At 40.2% G+C, this 18,044-nt stretch overlaps 1 protein-coding gene across 7 annotated transcripts in view; it reads left to right on the forward strand.

The window, feature by feature from the left end:
* Positions 1-18,044, forward strand: part of NAV3 (neuron navigator 3) — a 617,057-nt gene that overhangs the window by 347,289 nt on the left and 251,724 nt on the right. For all 7 annotated transcript variants that reach the window (XM_039914053.1, XM_029078987.2, XM_029078989.2 and 4 more), the window contains 2 exons: positions 4,410-4,482; positions 8,008-8,191. In XM_039914053.1, the coding sequence (XP_039769987.1) occupies positions 4,410-4,482; positions 8,008-8,191 (257 nt within the window). The remainder of the gene's footprint in view (positions 1-4,409; positions 4,483-8,007; positions 8,192-18,044) is intronic.

Here is an 18,044-nt window from a genome sequence, read left to right on the forward strand (position 1 = left end):
TAGAAGAGCAAAAGTGCTTGGGCTGGGTTGCAGTAGAAGAGTAGTGAAGTGAGTTAGGAGCGGGGAAGGTGATGGACTGCTCTAAAGCATATGGTAAGAAGTTTTGGTTGGATGTAGAGGAGATGGGCAATCACTGAGGTTCTTGAGCAGAGGGGAAATATATCTTGAACATTTTTTTAGAAAAATGATCCAGGCAGCAGAGTGCAATACGGATTGGGAAGACAGAAGTCTGGGGGTCAGTAAGGAGGCTAATTCATTAACCAAGGTTGGATAGGATAAGTGCTTGGAATAGTGGTTTTTGTTATGTGCTAATAATTTAGTATTCATGGGATTTTTAGGACCCTGGAAGGACAAATGCACAACCCCAAAGGGAATAGCACAGGCATAGAATTATGCTCTGTATTTAGTAAACACCCCCTTAGCCTTTCAGTGATATATGTGATTCTATATATAGACATATACATGACATAGACGTAATTTCTTGCATATGCATTGTGCATATGCAAGAAATTGGGTGAAAGGACATATAATGATCTCCAGTAAATCCTTTAAGCTGTTTATTGATGGAAATTATGATTTTGCTATAAAGGCACATGTTTAACTGTGAAAGATGCCTTTGAACAAGCAGTGCTGTCAGTAAATCATAATTTAATTGTAAATGCTTCTCTAATTCCAGCCTTATTCTTTTTTTATTGAACTGCTAAAATCCTTAAAGCAAGGATAAAATTAGCTCATATCTAAAATCATTTTGTTCGTGCAAAGTAAAAGGAAAATATACTTTGCATCTTATTCCTTCTAAGTATTTTTGAACAGCCTGTACCTTGGTATAAGAACATTCCATAATGCCTCTAAGGAGATAGGATTATCTTGTCAATTAGAAATGGATTTATGACCAAGATTACAAATCCCAGAGATTTAGCTACTAGAGTTTGTTATTGCTTTAGGAAATGGAAGTGGATTCTAAGTAAATTATGAGGTCCTGTGAGAAGACTAAACTTCAGATACATCCTCTGTGTATACTTACAAGTTTTAGAAAGTATCTTTCACTAAGAAAATCTCCTAAGAATATCCAATTTTCTTAGTGACCCATTCTTTAAGAAAAAAATGCTTAAAAGATAAATTATTCCTCAATCCTCTCATCAACTTCATTAAAATTGTTCAAATTTTTCTGGAGGATTTATTCATGTTTTAAATATTTATTTTCTCCTGCCTTTATCTTGTTTTACATGAATAATGGACATACCCTAAATTCTGGCAAGATGATCCAACTGCAAGATGTGCAATAAGGAACAACAGGCTGTTTTTATTTACTTTCTCACATATTATTTTTGATCAGTGGAGGAGAGGCTATCTCCCAAGAAAATGAACTATCATTCTTAAGACCCATCTTTATTAATTCATATTAATAATAATGATGACATTTGTTAAGCGTTCACTATGTGCCAAGCACCGTTCTAAGTGCTGGTTGTCTGTCTTCCCCTCTAGAATGCAAGCTCCTTGTGGATATAACATTGGTGTTTGTCTGAAGAAGTGCAGTATACTGATGGCATGAAAAATATTTCACACCTCATAATTTTTAATGTCAGTCACATTTATTGAGCACCTACTGAGTGCCAGACACTGTACTAACCATTTAGGAGATTATAATAATAGTAAAATGCAAGGAGAAGCAGCGTGACCTAGTGAAAAGAACACAGGTGTCAGAGGACCTGGGTTTTAAGCCTACCCCTTCATCTTGGTGACTGTGTGACATTTTAACCTCTTACTGCCTTAATTTAGATATCTGTTTCTCCCTGTCCCGGAAAATGTGAACCCTATATGGGCCAGGGTCGATGATTCTACTCCCACTGTATCTCCTCTTCCACCTGACACAAAGTAAGTACTTAATTGATACCCCAATCAATCCATAAATCGATGATTAATTGAGTACCTACTGTGGGTAGGACAATAGGAGACTGCAACATAACAGAGTTGATAGGCATATTCCGTCCCACTCAGGAACTTGCAGTCTAGAGGGGGTGTCAGAAATTAATATATTATTAATATATTATAATGTATGTCCATAAGTGCTGGGGAGTGAGAGTGGGTGAATAAAGGGTGCAAATCCAAATATAAGGGCAATACTAAAGAGAATGGGAGAAAAAATGAGAGCTTATTCACACAATTGCTATTATTATTATTATAATCATTATTATTAAATTCCCTGCTCTCAAAGAGTTTGCAATCTAATTTCAAATGCTTTTGGAGTAGAAAAATCCCACAGAAGTACTATGTTGTTATAAGCCCACTCTGGGTAGGGATTGTCTCTATTGCTGTATTGTATGTTCAAAGTGCTCAGTACAGTACTCTGCACACAGTAAGCGCTCAATAAATAGGGATTGAATGTCTATTATTTTGGGCAAAATGCAAGTGTACCTTGACACATTTTCATTCAGGTGTTTTTTTTTTTATAGTATTTGTTAAGGCTTTACTATATGCCAAGCACTGTACTAAGATCTTGGGTTGAAACAAGCTAATTAGGGTGGATACAGTCCAAGTCCCTCCTGGAGCTTGCTGTCTTAATCCTTATTTTACAGATGACGTGACCGAGACTCAGATAAGTTAAGTGATTTGCCCCAGGTCACACAGGGCAGTGGATTAAAACCAAGGCCCTTCTTACGGCCAGGCCCATGTTCTAGTCACTAGACTATGCTGCTTCTCAAGGTTGTTCAGAGAGTACTGTGCTCTGCACAGAGTAGGTACTCAATAAACATGACTGATTGGTTGATTGATTGATGGTGCCTTAGGAGATACTGTGGGACAGAATTTGGCCTTGCTTCAGGACAGACGAAAGTCAGAATCTGGCCCCCTGCTTCTACCCTGAATATATCCACACCCACCTTTAACACCATTCAGAACACTTCATTTTCCTTCTCCTAGAAGCCAAAAGCCCTAATTTTGGCTTCAATGTCCTACTTCATTGTCTCCCTTTTACCACTCTGCTCTCTTGTCCCCCAAGTGCTCTGGAGTACAGGTTTCTCTCCTCATTTTATACTTTCCTGGTCCTACATTTCTCATGCTTTCCACTACTTCCCTGGATACTCTCTTTCTTCAAATCCTCCTAAAAAGCCACCTTCTCCAAGAACCATTCCATAATTAATCCTCCTGCCTTGCTGGCCATAATAATAATGACTACTGTGGTATTTGTTAAGGTTTACTGTGTGCCAGGCAGTGTATTAAGTGCTGGGATAGATACAAGGTGATTGGGTTGGACACAGTCCCTGTCTCACATAGGGCTCACAATCTTAATTCCCATTTTCCGGAGAGAGAAGTAAAGTAACTTGTACAAGTTCACACAGCAGGAAGAGGCAGAGAGGAGATTAGAACCCAGGTCCTTCTGATTCTCGGGCCCGTGCTCTACCCACTAAACCACACTGTTTGTCTATTATTGCCTGCTGGTCATAAGACAGCTTGTTGTGGTCAGGGAATGTGCCTATTAATGTTATGTTGTACTATTCCAAGGGCTTAGTACAGTTTCTTTGCACACAATAAGCTCACAATAAATGTGAATGAAGTTGCCTGGTTATTATTTAGCCCTTTCTTATTTTTCTTTCTATCCCGTTTCTACATTCCTACTCTTTAACCTATCCTTCCATGATGAAATCATGTTTTGCTTCTCTTAAGTGTCCCTGAATGCCTAGCTCAGTGTTTTGCACACAGAACTACTTACTATATGCTAGTGATATCAATGGGGTTAATCCCCATATCAAACATGAGATTAGTTCTCTTTAAAATATATATTTCACAACTTGAAGTGAGAAATCAGGATGGTCAAAGATGATGGTCATCATCAGTATAATACCATCCTAGGCCATATCTTTCTTTTAATTTAGTATTTCCTATGTACTTCCTCTGTGCCAAACATCATACTAAGCATTGAGAGAGATACAAAATGATCAGGTCAGACCCAATCCCTGACCCACATGGGGCTCATGGTCTAATTAGCTAGCTGATCAAACTTCACCATGGCCAAGTGTTCAACTGTGGTTGCTAACTGACTTTCAATAACTATGTATCCCACAATCAAAGCCAACATGAAATGCTTTTTTCTCTATGAATGCTTTCAATGCTGCTTATTTGTAATGCTCAAAATCTGTTTTTATGATAGGTAGGTGGGTTGCTGATCTGACAGAATGCCATTCTGGATTAGGCCTCTATGAATTCTTTTATACTCAACAAACTAGACAAAGAAATCTTTATAGCAGTTCCTCAATTAAACATGATCATTCTTTATAAACGTTGGTAAAGAGCTCTACTATGTAATGAATTTAAAGTATTCAGACTCTCCACCCCATTCTTTCTGCATTCTCCTACTAGTACATTTGTAAAAATATCTCTTAACTTGCTGGTTATTTCTTTTCACACTGCAGATTGAAAACGTTGATGTCTGCCTTAGCTTTCTGTCAGCCAGAGGAGTAAATGTACAAGGTCTTTCTGCGGAAGGTAAGAAAATGCATACAATAGCAAATCCCTTGATGAACACTAATGTTTTGTTTTGACATTATATTCATTTAAAATAAAGCCTCTGGGTTGAATTTTAGAATGTAAACCAGAATCTGGAACCTCTAAACCTCTGGAAACACAGGGTGGTATAATAGCTTAAACTTGAATCATAGCAAACTTTTTCTTTGTTCTGCATTTGTGATTTCTTGTGGGCCAATGAAACATAATGGGGGTTTGCAAATCATATGGATATTCAGACTCATGGGAGCGTGTCCCAATTTCTAAAATGAAGAATGAGCTTGGTGGTATTTCTAAACAACTAAAATATCCCTACAAGGTCAGTTTTGAAAGTTCAGATAACACTTTTAAAAGTTAAACTGCTGAGAAACATTAATAGGGTATGAGTTACTGTTTCTTCACACACTACGTATTAAGTTTAATACAGAAGCAGTAGTCACTAACATCCTTCTAATATTCTGCATTATCCAAAGAATAGGAATTTTCATATAGCTTAAACATTGGAAGTTAGATAGGTCTATTCACTGTTATGAAAAGACCACCTCATTGATTGGGTGTTTATATAACATCAATTGATTTTTAAACTCCCTTCAACTCAAGCCTTAGGTTATTTGGAAATGAAGGTGCAGGGCCTAGGGATAAGAGGCTGGGAATGGGAGTCATGAATTCAGGATTCTAATGCCGAGTCCACCTCTTGCCTGTTGGGTGTCTCAACTTCACTTAACTTCTCTTTGCCTCAGTTTCCTCACCTGGAAAATAGAGATTAAATCAATAGTAATTATAGGGGGATTATTATGTGCAGAGCACTGTACTAGCACTTGGGAGAGTTCAGTACAACAGAATTAGCAGGCACATTGTGTGCCCATTAAAAGTTTACCAGCTTTCCCTCCACATTTGTCTGTGAGCCCCGTGTGAGACATGGACTATGCCTGATTTAATTAACTTGGTCTAAATAATAATATAAATTATTATGGTATTTGTTAAGCGCTTACTATGTGCTAAGCACAGCTCTAAGTGCCAGGGTAGTTGCAAGGTAATCAGGTTGTCCCATGTGTGGCTCACAGTCTTCATTCCCATTTTACAGATGAGGTAACTGAAGCACAGAGGAGTTAAGTGACTTGCACAGGGTCACACAGCAGCCAAGGGGCAGAGCGGGATTAGAACCCATGTCCTCTGACTCCCAAGCCTACATTCTTCCCATTAGGTTATGCTGCTCCAGTATCTACTTCCGTGGTTAGTATAGTGCTTGGCTCATGGCAAGTACTTAAAAAATGCCATGATAATCCTGCTAATAATGTGATAATAGTGTATTAAAGTGTGACTCTAAGACAAAAACTGCTGTCAAGTTAGACCAACTACACCATGATCAAGAAAGCTGAGAATCCTGATGGCAGGATGTCTGGAGGGGTTAGTCCTTGTTTAATTTCCATACCCCCAATATGAGCCCACTTTACAGAAGCAGCATGGCCTCATGGATAGAGCACGGGCCTAGGAGTCAGAAGAACCTGGGTTCTAATCCCTGCTCTGTCACTTGCCAACTGTGTGACCTTGGGTAAGCCACTCACTTTCTCTGTGCCACAGATATTACACTGAAAATTGGAGTTTAAGATTGTGAGTCCCATGTTGGAAATGGACTGTGTCCAATTTAGTACACTCCTGGCACAGAATAAGTGCTTAACAAGTAACCCCCCCCCCCCAAAAAAATAAAATAACCCTCTTTAGAATAAGGCTTTAGTAATCATCAAAAACTAAAACATTCCCCCAGCCCTGGATCATTGTATGCTTCCACAACTCTTGTGTCCATGCCACTGAAGATATTGGTGGAAATCCAGACCCCAGAATGACCTCATCCATTTAAATTTCATCCTCATCATCTATAACAGTGTTGTTCTCTGCCCAGCAATACTGCGTCTCCTCCCTTGTTGACTTCCATGCCCATTGCTCGCACTGATTATTCCAGACTTTTATTAGCTCCCTCCCAAAATCCCCCATAGCCCCACCTTCATCTCACCCTAATAACCTGACCAATTGCTTTGTTAACAAAATTGAAACCGTTAAGTATGAACACGCCCAAATCACCCTTCCCCAGTTCCCTCCCCAAGCAACTACAATGTCACATTCTAATTAGAGATTGAATTCAGCAAGATGTCATATAATTTCAAAGCTATGCCTAAATTTTTTGAGGTTATCTCATGGAGAAGTGTGAATAGTCTCTGTCAGAAAAAGAAAGACTTTCCCCCCAACTCCTTTAACCCCCTCACCCCTCAAATCAAAACTCTGCCTGAGTCAAATAATTTTCAGAAATGATTCAAGTTCTTCCCCCTCATTTCCTCCACACTGCTTTTAAAGGAATTTTAGTTCAAGCAAATGTTAAAAGCTATTTAGAAATTAACTCAGGGCGATCCGGTCAGTAACTCTGTCATTACTTAAAACAATAATGTGAAAAACAGCAATACTTTCCACTCAAGGATCCAAGTTATGGCAATAATTCCAACTTACTCGTATGGATGACATCGTGGCTATGATGAGCGACATTAAGCAGTTTATTAATGCCACCACAAACCAGTGAAAAGTTTATTTTAAAGACTATGCAAAGTTGTATATAAGTAGAATTCTTTTTATTTCTCTTTGCAGCTTTGCTTCCTTCTGTTACTGAAATCTGGAATAATAGAGACCAGCCTAGTGTTCTAATTGTCCATGCAGCATTCATTTTCTATGCGTAACCATACCAGGTGGCTTCAAATGCTGCCAGCCAGAATCTCATTTTTAACGGTGCTTAAACTTGTTGTCCAAGGTTGTACAAGATCACTGTACATTACTGTTTCTGGCCCATTAGAAAATAAATGGGGTTTAGAAAAATTCCCTTTTTGTGCATCCTGTTTTCCAGAAAACCCTGGGTGTCAGTGAGCAAAAGAAGAATTCCACTTCATTCTCACAATAGATCTGCTGAAATTGCTAAGCCCAGATGCTAACGAGAAATCCAGAAATTATGGAGAAAAGAAATATACCAAATATATTCAATATTAGCTAGATTTCTTCAATTTGTGTTGGCATCCATTGATCTGAAATCAAGGTTCAGTTGAGGCATAACAGTGAATATGATGTTTGCTTGAAAACCTATAAGGTGATGCTGTACTCCTAGAGGGAATGTTGGTGGCTATTGCACATAAGACAGAAATTTCAAGGCATGTAACGGAAAATACCTTTTTGTGTTCTACTCTTCTCTGATTGAGATTGGCAAGACTGAATTTTTTGCAGAAATCCAGCTTGACATTGGCTTTACAGCAGCAAGGGAAATTTCACAAGCAAGGTGTAATTTTTCTCTTTTTTGGTGTATATTTGTTTAGTATTAACCCAGGACTTAATTGCAGTAAAATATAAAATGTGATATTTGACCGAGTACACCATGTCCTTAAAACTTTTGTTGAAGTACTAAACATAGGCTTCTGGGTGAAAAATCAATATGTCAACCCTGCTCTCTCCCCATCCCCTTCATTTCATCCACAGAAATAAGAAATGGGAATTTGAAAGCCATTTTAGGACTGTTTTTCAGTTTGTCCCGCTACAAACAACAGCAGTACCATCAACAACAATACTACCAGTCCCTGGTGGAGCTCCAGCAAAGCAACCTGCACTCTTCTCCTCCAGCTGAAATTAGCCAGTCCAAACCTCATCAAGATATGCAGTCCAGGTAAGCAACATTCATGCTACATAGATGTGAGTACAAAAATAAACAAGTCAAAATTCAAATAGGCTCACTTCTACCATTTCTTCAGCAAATCTGAAACGTTCTTTTGAGTTTGTGTTGAGAAGAATGTGTGTGGGCTAGTAGAAAGAGCACACGTCTGGGAATTAGAGGGCCTGGGTTCTAATCCTGACTCCTCAACTCATTTGCTGTGTGACCTTGGGCAAGTCACTTGGGTTCTCCGGGCCTCAGTTACCTCATCTGTAAAATGGGGATTAAATCTGTGAACCCATGAGGGCTGCGGCCAACCTGATTATTTTGTATCCACCCCAGTCCTTACTACAGTGTCTGGCACATAGTGAGCCCTTAACAAAAAATTAACAAAAAAAAGGCTGTACTCTACACTTATTCAGTTTCCTCTTGGCCTGCTGAAGTGGCATGACACTTCTCCTTCTTTCCATAGAGGACTTCCCTTGAACAACAAACTTACTTCCCAGAAAATGCATTCACTTTCCTACTTTCAGTACCTAGCCTTCAGGTAAAGGTGTTTCACTTTAAACAAATAGGTATCTTAGCTCTTTTTTTCAGTCTGCTTCTAGTTTTCAGCATAATATTATCTCATTTTCAGTTCAGACCAAGATCTATTAGATGGGGAGACTTTGTGAAGAACATCATCACAAAACCAAATATCATATGCAAATATAAAGCATTTTGGCAGTAGAAACAGCATCTGGGTTGAATCTGCTATAGTTTCCTTTTGCCAGTATTTAAGTTATTGTAACAAAATGTCTGATAAATTCCCATAAACCTGTTTTGCACTATTCTCCACTGGTTAACTCCCAGAAATCTCACTTCTCTTTTTTTCTGTGCCATATGATTTAGAAATATTGAATGGTACTCATCTTTTGACTTCTTATAAGTCAAACATTTTTTTTCCTAATCTCCACTGTTGTATGGTGCCTTTCCTTTTCTGGTAATTTCCCCTTGGAAACTAATACATCTACAAAAATAGTGCTTTCTAGTGGAAATATTGACAGTACCTCCATCATTATTATATAAAAAATATTGCTTCCTCACTAAAAAATGTCAGCAGTGTTCAGGTTTAAATTTGCATTGGATATTCAGGGTCAAGAGATATGTGTTTGAAGTTTCTATTGTGATTTTCTCAGTTGAGTTATTTTGGGTTGAGAATATATATATTCTTAAGACTCAACCCCACTTCTGGCTCTGCCACTTGTCTGCTGTTTGGTCATGGGCAAGTCACTTCACTTCTCTGTGCCTTAGTTCCCTCGTCTGTCAAATGGGGATTAATACTATGAGTCCCATGTGGGACACAGACTGTGTCCAACCTGATTAGCTTTTATCTACCACAGGACTTAGGACAGGGGCTGGCACATAGTAAGTGCTGTTTCCCATTCTAATTCTTTGAGTTCCATTTGAACTATTTTGGTAGACAAAGAAAAAAAATGAGTAGGTGAAATAGAAAATTTATGTTTTTTACTGGTAAAGCAGCCAATAAAATAAAAGAATTCATTCATTCTATAATATTTATTGAGCACTTACTACATGCAGAGCACTGTACTAAGCGCTTGGAACGTACAATTTGGCAGCAGATAGAGACAATCGCTGCCCAATGACGGGCTCACAGTCTATCAGATCAAGGTATGAAATCATAATAGTATGGTGGTACTATTTTACCTCTGCACTGTAAGGGTTGTTGCTTACTACCTAAGTAAGGAGAATTACATATCTTGACCAATATTTCAAGAAACATTTTTGTTCCAGTAAAGCATTGTCATGGGAATTTCTTCAGTCTGTTATTCACTTTATAAATATGTCTGGCTTATGAGGAATGTGGATGTGGTGGGGTATGTGTGTTTATGCCACTTTGTAGCAATACCCATTGTCCTCTCCCAAGGACTTAGTCCAGTGCTCTGCACACAGTCGGTACTCAATAAGTATAGTTGTAGAGAATAGAATTGGATATCAGCAACAACAGCTTTGCATCTCTGGATCAACTTGTCAAGTAAGGGAAGAGCATGGTCTAGTATAGTGGAAAGAGCACAGGCCTGGGAGTCAGAGGACCTGGATTCTGATTCCCGCTCTGTCACTTTTGTCTGCTGTGTGACCTTAGGCAAGTCACTTAAATTCTCTGTGCTTCAGTTTCCTCATCTGCTAAATGGGAATTAAATCCTACTCCCTCCTCCTAAGGTAATGGCCACTGCTGCTGCTGTCCTAATTTTGTTCTCTAGGAATGGATGCTCCAGGGAAAGATCCACAAGCTGTTCCTCTGACATTTCATCTAATCCCTACAGTGCAGAGAATTGACACTACTGAGAAGCACTTGTGGTGGTTCTCTAGCTCACGGGCATGGTCCTGCTACCAGAATGACAGTATTTTAGCCCCAAAAACCTGTGCCAGCCTCCACACTGGATCCCAGGAGCACCAGCTCCTCCAGATCTACAGCTCCATTCATTCATTCATTCATTCATTCAATCAATTGCATTAATTGAGCACTTACTGTGTGCAGACCACTATCCTGAGGGCTTGGGGGAGAGTACAATATAACATAAACAGACAAATTCCCTGCCCACAACTACCTTACAGTCTAGGGGGGAAACAGATGTTAAAATAAATGGATTATAGATATTATTATTACTATTATTATGGTATTTAAGTGCTTACTATGTACCAAGCACTGTTCTAAGCACTGGGGTAGATACAAGGTAATCAGGTCATTCCACACAGGGTTCACAATCCCCATTTTACAGATAAAGTAACTGAGGCACAGAGATGTTAATTGGCTTGCCCAAGGTCACACAGCAGACAAGTGGTGGAGCTAGGATTAGAACCCATGTCCTCTGACTCCATAGCCCGTGCTCTTTCCACTAAGACACGATGCTTCTCTTAAGAAGATATGCACATAAGTGCAGTGGAGTTGGGAGTGGGGCAATAAATAAAGGGAGCAAGTCAGGGTGACACAGAAGGAAGTAGGAAAGGAGGACTTAGTCAGAAAAGACCTCTTGGAGGAGATGTGTCTTCAGTACGGCTTTGAATTGGGAGAGAGTAATTGTCTGTCAGATATGAGGAGGGAGGGCATTCCAAGCTGGAGGCATGTGGGCGAGGGGTCGGTGATGTGATAGGTGAGATGGAAGAACATTGAGAATGTTAGCATTAGAGGAGAGAAGTGTGTGCTCTGTATTGTAGTAGGAGAGTGGTAAGGTAGGAGGGACCAAGGCCACTGAGTAGTTTAAAGCTGCCATCCACACCAGCCATGGCAGTTCCCAGCCACACTGGCCACTCCAAAGCCTTCCTCTTCAGTCCCTCTATCCACTGCTCCAGTGGCTCCCATCTACTCCAGCTGACAACACGACCACCTCCACCCCCCGTCCCATTCCCACACTGAAAGCTGCCTGCAAGTGCAACTTGATCAAACATGGCTTCCCCCATTCCTATGCCAGATAGAGCGTTGGTCCACACTGACCTTGATGAAGTTCAGTGTACGCCCCAAACCAATCTCCTTTGTAGCAGTACCTCCCTTACCCAGCCCTGCCCCTGGGAATGGAGAAGGGATTACAGCTGTTCTGAGGGTGCAGCTGTCAGTAACACCACACTCCACCTCCTTTTTCCCTTTCCGTTACTAGCCAGTGATGGGGGATTAGAGGGGAGAAGAGCGGAAGTGACAAAGCCCAAAGAAGACTTGAGAATCTGCATGGGGAGTCGGGAGTACACAAATAGTTTGGGTAGAAAAGACTATAGAAAGAGAGGAGTGGAATTAAAGGAGGGAGAATTGTGGGGAGGTGATTACAATGAAATTTAATCTTCCAGTAAGGCCAGAGCTGAGCTGGTCCTGGAACAGAAATGAATAAATTGTAGATACAGCTATAGGTAAAGGGTACCCACAGATATAGCTAATCCATATACCTCCAAATTTTTGAGGAACATACCACAACTATGAGAAGCAGCATAGCATACTGGAAAGACCACAGGCTTAGGAGTCAGAGGACCTGGGTTCTAATCCTTGTTCTGCAATTTGTGACCTTGGGCAGGTTATTTAACTTCTCTGTGCTTCAGTTACTTCATCTGTAAAATGGGGATTATGACTGTGAGTCCAATGTGAGACACAGACTGTGTCCAACTCCATTAGCTTGTATTTACCCCAGGGCTCAGTTCAGTGTCTGGCACATAGTATGTGTTTACCAATGAAAGCAAAACAAAACAAAAACAACAATAACAAAAACAACTCATTCTTTACTAGGTCTTGAAGAATGAAAATTGATGTTAAGTGACCAAGGAATTATCCTAGTTGTTTAGGAGTTTTAAAGTTTTAAGGTTTTTTGTGAATTTTTCAAGAATTTAAAAAAGTTTAAGCCTAAATACCTTTTAAGAAAGCCATCATGGTGGCTCCCTCTTTTTCAATCTAAGTGAACAAGAATGATAATTGTGGTATTTTTAAGGGTATACAGTGTGTTAAGCACTTTGCTAAGCAATGGGATAGATGCATTACATTCAGAGCAAATATAATCCTAGTCCATATGGGACTCACAATAGAGGGTAGAGGAACATCAAGCATTTTATCTCCATTTGTAGATGTGGAAACTGGAACTGATTTCTAATCCCAGCTCCACCACCTGTCTTCTGTATGAACTTGGGCAAGCCTCTTAACATCTCTGTGTCTCGGTCACTTCATTGTAAAATGGGAATTAATTTCTCTCTCCCACTTAGACTGTGAGTCCCATGAGGAAGCTTTGTGCTTGGCACATAGTGAGTGCTTAACAAAAACCATAATTACTATAATTATCATTAATATTATTATTAACATATTATTAACATTATCATTATTACCAAAACTTATACTAAGTGCTGGGGTAGATGTAAAATAATCTAGTCAGACACAGTCTCTGTCCCATATAGGGCTAATACTCTAAGGATGGAGGACAGATAATTAATACCCATTTTCAGATGAGAAAACTAAAGCACAGAGATGTGATATGATTTGACTAAGGTCACACAGGATTAGAACCCAGGTTCTCTTACCCCCCAACCTATGCTCTTTCCCCTAGGCCACACTGCTTCTCTATTGGCATTTAGGTACCAAAGTACTGGGGTACATAGAAATAATAGTGAGATAAGACACAGTTCCTGTCCTACATAGACTGCACAAATATATTATCCTCATTTACTAGACACAGAGAAGTTATCATTCAACCGGCAGTATTTATTGAATGCTTACTATGTGCAGGGCACTGTACTAAGCACTTGGGAGAGTACAACACAACAATATAACTGACACATTCCTGGCCCACAACAAGCTTACAATCTATAAAGGTTAAGTATCCTTGCCTAAAATACAGTCAGTCAGTGGAGCAGCTTGAACTATAGAACCCATTCCTCTGGACTCCAGTACAATTCTCTTTTTTATCAGGCCATGATCGTTTCTTCGTTTGAGTTCCTCTAAATAAAACTGCCTATGAAAAACAACTAACTGTGTGAAAATAGAATGTCTGAGCTATATGAATGTAAAAAGCATAGTAGACCAAATGATCTTCCTGACTTCTTTCAATTCTAAAGTTTCCTACATTCCTAAAGAGATATCAACAGGTATGACTGGAATTTTAAGCATCTCATCACTTGCTGTTTTGAGATCTAAAATAGAGAATACCATGCTGGTGGCCATAATAGTTATATGTCAGCAGTGATTCCAGACAACAAAGGTTACAGAATATTTTTACATCAAACTTTCCTAGCTAAGTTATTACACTTGCTCTAGTTGTGATTTTTCTCCCACCCAGACACTAAGAAGAAACACATGGAGATGAAAGCTTAGGGTCTGTCTCACTTATGGATTAGGGAAAAACTGTTTTCAGTGAACTGTTGGCTAAATTCCATTAGGAGGATGAACTATTTATCACTTAGCATGATGATATCCAGATTGGAACTGCCCTGATGTGTTTTATTGCTTTATTAGTTAAAATGAACACCTTAATGTTTGAAGACCAAAAACCAAGGCCAACAATGAATTCTGAAAGGTGGTTGCAGATGTAGTCAGAGCCTTTGAAATACTCTTCATGTTTTTTTTTTTCTTCTCTGTTGGTTTCCAGATTTATGGAGTTTGGCACAGGACAGGGCCAACTCCAAGTGAGAAGAGGAAAGTAAATGCTTGACCGCAGAGGAGTTGGGCCTCTTTAATTATTTCCCTCCATTGATCTGCTCTTCACCCTCAGAATATCCCCTTAGAATGTATAAATTCATTCATTCAATAGTATTTATTGAGCACTTACTATGTGCAGAGCACTGTACTAAGCACTCGGAATGTACAGTTCGACAACAGATGTTGTTTTTGTCCATCTGTCTCCCCCGATTAGACTGTAAGCCCGTCAATGGGCAGGGATTGTCTCTATCTGTTGCCAACTTTTACATTCTGAGCGCTTAGTGCAGTGCTCTGCACATAGTAAGCACTCAATAAATACTATTGAATGAATGAAGGAATAATCAGGGGAGACAAATGGACAAAAACAAGACGACATAATCACGATAAATAGAATCAAGGGGATATACACCTCATTAACAAAATAAATAGGGTGATAAAAATATATTCAAATGAGCACAATGCTGAGGGGAGGGGAAGGGAGGGAGGAGGAGCAGAGGGAAAGGAGGCTTAGCTGAGGGGAGGTGAAGGGGGGAAGGAGGAAGGAGCAGAGGTCGGAGGGGAGCAGAGAGGGAGCTGAGGGAGCAGAGGGAAAAGGGGAAGCTCGGTCTGGGAAAGCCTCTTGGAGGAGGTGAGCTCACAGTAGGGCTTTGAAGAGGGGAAGAGAGTTAGTTTGTTGGAGGTGAGGAGGGAGGGCATTCCAGAACAGCAGCAGGACATGGGCCAGAGGTCAACAGTGGGATAGGCGTGAACAGGGGATAGTGAGGAGGTGAGCAGCAGAGGAGCGGAGAGTGCGGGGTGGGCAGTAGAAAGAGAGAAGGGAGGTGAAGTAGGAGGGGGCAAGGTGATGGAGAACCTTGAAGCTCAGAGTAAGGAGTTTTTGTTTCATGTGGAGGTTGATAGGCAACCACTGGAGGTTTTTAAGGAGGGGAGTGACATGCCCAGAACGTTTCTGTAGGAAGATGATCCAGGCAGCGGAAGGAAGAAGAGACTGGAGTGGGGAGAGACAGGAGGAGGGGAGATCCGAGAAAAGGCTGACACAATAATCCAGTTTACAGGCATCAAGAGGGTACTAATCCATTTTAGATGGGGAGTGGCCTAGTGGATAGAGCACAGGCCTGGGAGTCGGAAGGGCATGGGTTCTAATTCCAGCTCTGCTAATTTTCTGCTGTGTGACCTTGGGCATGTCACTTCTTTGTGTCTCAGTTCCCTTAGCTGTAAAACGGGTATTAAGATTTTGAAACCCATGTGGAACAGGGACTATATTCAACCCAATTTACTTGAATCCACTCCGACATTTAGAACACTGCCTGGCACATAGTTTACAGCACTTAACAAATGCCATAATTATTATTATTATTTCCAATCTGTTTATATTGTATCAACCCCATCACTTAATGTAATGCTTTGAATGAAGTAAGTGCTTAGTGAATATTATTATTGCTATTATGTTATATTTTATTATAATAACAATAAAATCTACCCATGGGCAGAAACTAAATTCTTAACCATCTTGCACAATACTGAATCAAAATATCTCCTGTTAGGTAACTTTCTCTAATTTCATTTTCTGTGGAGTGGTGCTATTAGCTCCTAATCCTTAAAATAATTATTCACTGTAGAACCATACTGTGATGAGTATTTGCGAGAGTACAATAGAGCTACTAGTTATGATCCTCAAGGAGTTTATAATATACTAGACCAGACACTAAAATATATTACTAAAAGGGGGAAGCTGCAGAGTTTGAAATATGTAAATACTGGGTGGAGAGAAGATAAGGTGGGTATCTAAGGGCTTAGGGGTTAAGAAATAAAGTTCATAGGTGATGCCAAAAGGGTGGGGATTTGGAGGGAGGAAGATGAAAGATTAATCAGGGAAGGCTTCCTGAAGGAGATGTGATTTTTAGTAGGGCTTTGAAATATTCGGACAGGAGGGAGGACATGGTCAGGGACTCGACAATGAGAGAGAGAGTGAGGCACAATGATTAGGTCGGCATTAGAGCAGTAATGCACAGATTGAGTTGTAAAGGGAGAAGAGGGAGGATGAATAGGAAGAAGAAAGCTGTTGGAGTATCTTAAAGCTAATGTTCAGGAGTTTCTGCTTGATCTGGAGAAGGATGGATAGTCGTTGGAAATTTTTGAAGAGTGGGACATGTGCAGGATGATGTTTCAGAAAAAATGATCCATAAAGCAGAGACAGAGAGGTTACCAAAGAAGCTGTTACAGAAGTTGAAGCAGGATACCAATCAATCAGTAGCATTTATTGAGCACTTACTGTGTGCGGTACACTGTTCTAAGCATTTAGGAGAGAACAATGCAATGGAGTTGGTAGACACGTTCCCCGATCACAAGGACCTTACAGTCAAGAGGGGGAGACAAAGGATTAATATAAATAAATTACCAATGTGTATATTAATTCATATGAACACATGTACATAAGGGATATGACAAATTTTGGACCAGCATGGTGTCAATTTGGAGGGAGAGGAGAGTATAGATTCTGGAGTTGTTACAAAGTTGGAATCGATTGATTTGATGCTTACTTGGTAACTTCAAATTCAGTTTGCAGGTAGAAGGAGAAAGAAGGAGAAAGATTATATAATTCTAAGGTTATGAGCTTGTCAGTCAGGGAGAATAGTGGTGTTCTCTACATTGATGGGAAAGGCTTGAGGAGGGAAGGGTTGAGTGGGAAGATGAGGAGTTCAATTTTAGGTACGCTGGCGGAACATCCAGGTACAGCTTAGTGGATAGAGCATGGGCCTGGGAGTTAGAAGATCCTGGGTTATAACCCTGGCTCCACCATATGTCTGCTTTGTGATTTGGGGCAAGTCACAACTTTTTTGGGCCTTATCTAGAAAATGGGGATTGAGAGTGTGAGCCATTTGTGTGGCATGGACTGTGCCAAACCTGATTAAGTTGTACCTAACCCAGCACTTTGAAAAGTGCTTTGCACATAATAAGCACTTAACAACTGCCATAATTATTAATTATTACTGAGAATCAGTTCTAGTGGCTAAAACATGAGACATGGGTTCTAATCCCAGCTCTGCCACTTTTCTGCTGTGTGACTTTGGGGGAGTAATTTAGCTGTGCTTCAGTTATCTCATCTGTAAAATGGCGATTAAGACTGTGAGCCCTACGTGGGACGAGGGCTGTGTCCAACATCGTCTTGTATCTACCCCAGAACTTAGAAGAGTTCCTGGCACATAAGCGCTTCACAAATACTACAATTATTAGATCTCCTAAAGGCAGGAAGAAGTGCAAGATTGCCAGGAAAAGAAGAGAGGTAGAATTGGGAGTCATCCAGGTATCTGTGGGAGTAGATGAATTATCCAAGGGAGACTGGAGCTCTGAGAGAGTAATGAGTCTCTTAACTGACTCATGCAAGGTCATTCCATGTGCTACAGTTATTTTTTACTAGACGACTGCTACAACACATTGTTTTGACACTCTGCCTCCCTCCTTCTCTAAAGTGAACCATTAGGAAGAGATAATATTGCCTAGGACTGGAAGCCAGAAGTTCTCAATTTTAGTTTGCCTCTGTCAGTATTTCAGCCTGGGGCTTTGAACACTCTGTGGCTCAGTTTCAAGGTCTAAGCACTAGATGAGAAATGGTGTGGCTTAGGGAAAGACTACAGGCCTGGGAGTCAGAGGACCTGAGTTCTAGTCTCAGCTCCACCACTTGTCTGCAGTGTGACTTTGGGCAAGTCA

Source organism: Ornithorhynchus anatinus, chromosome 14, assembly GCF_004115215.2.
Source record: "Ornithorhynchus anatinus isolate Pmale09 chromosome 14, mOrnAna1.pri.v4, whole genome shotgun sequence".
NCBI lineage: Eukaryota > Metazoa > Chordata > Mammalia > Monotremata > Ornithorhynchidae > Ornithorhynchus > Ornithorhynchus anatinus.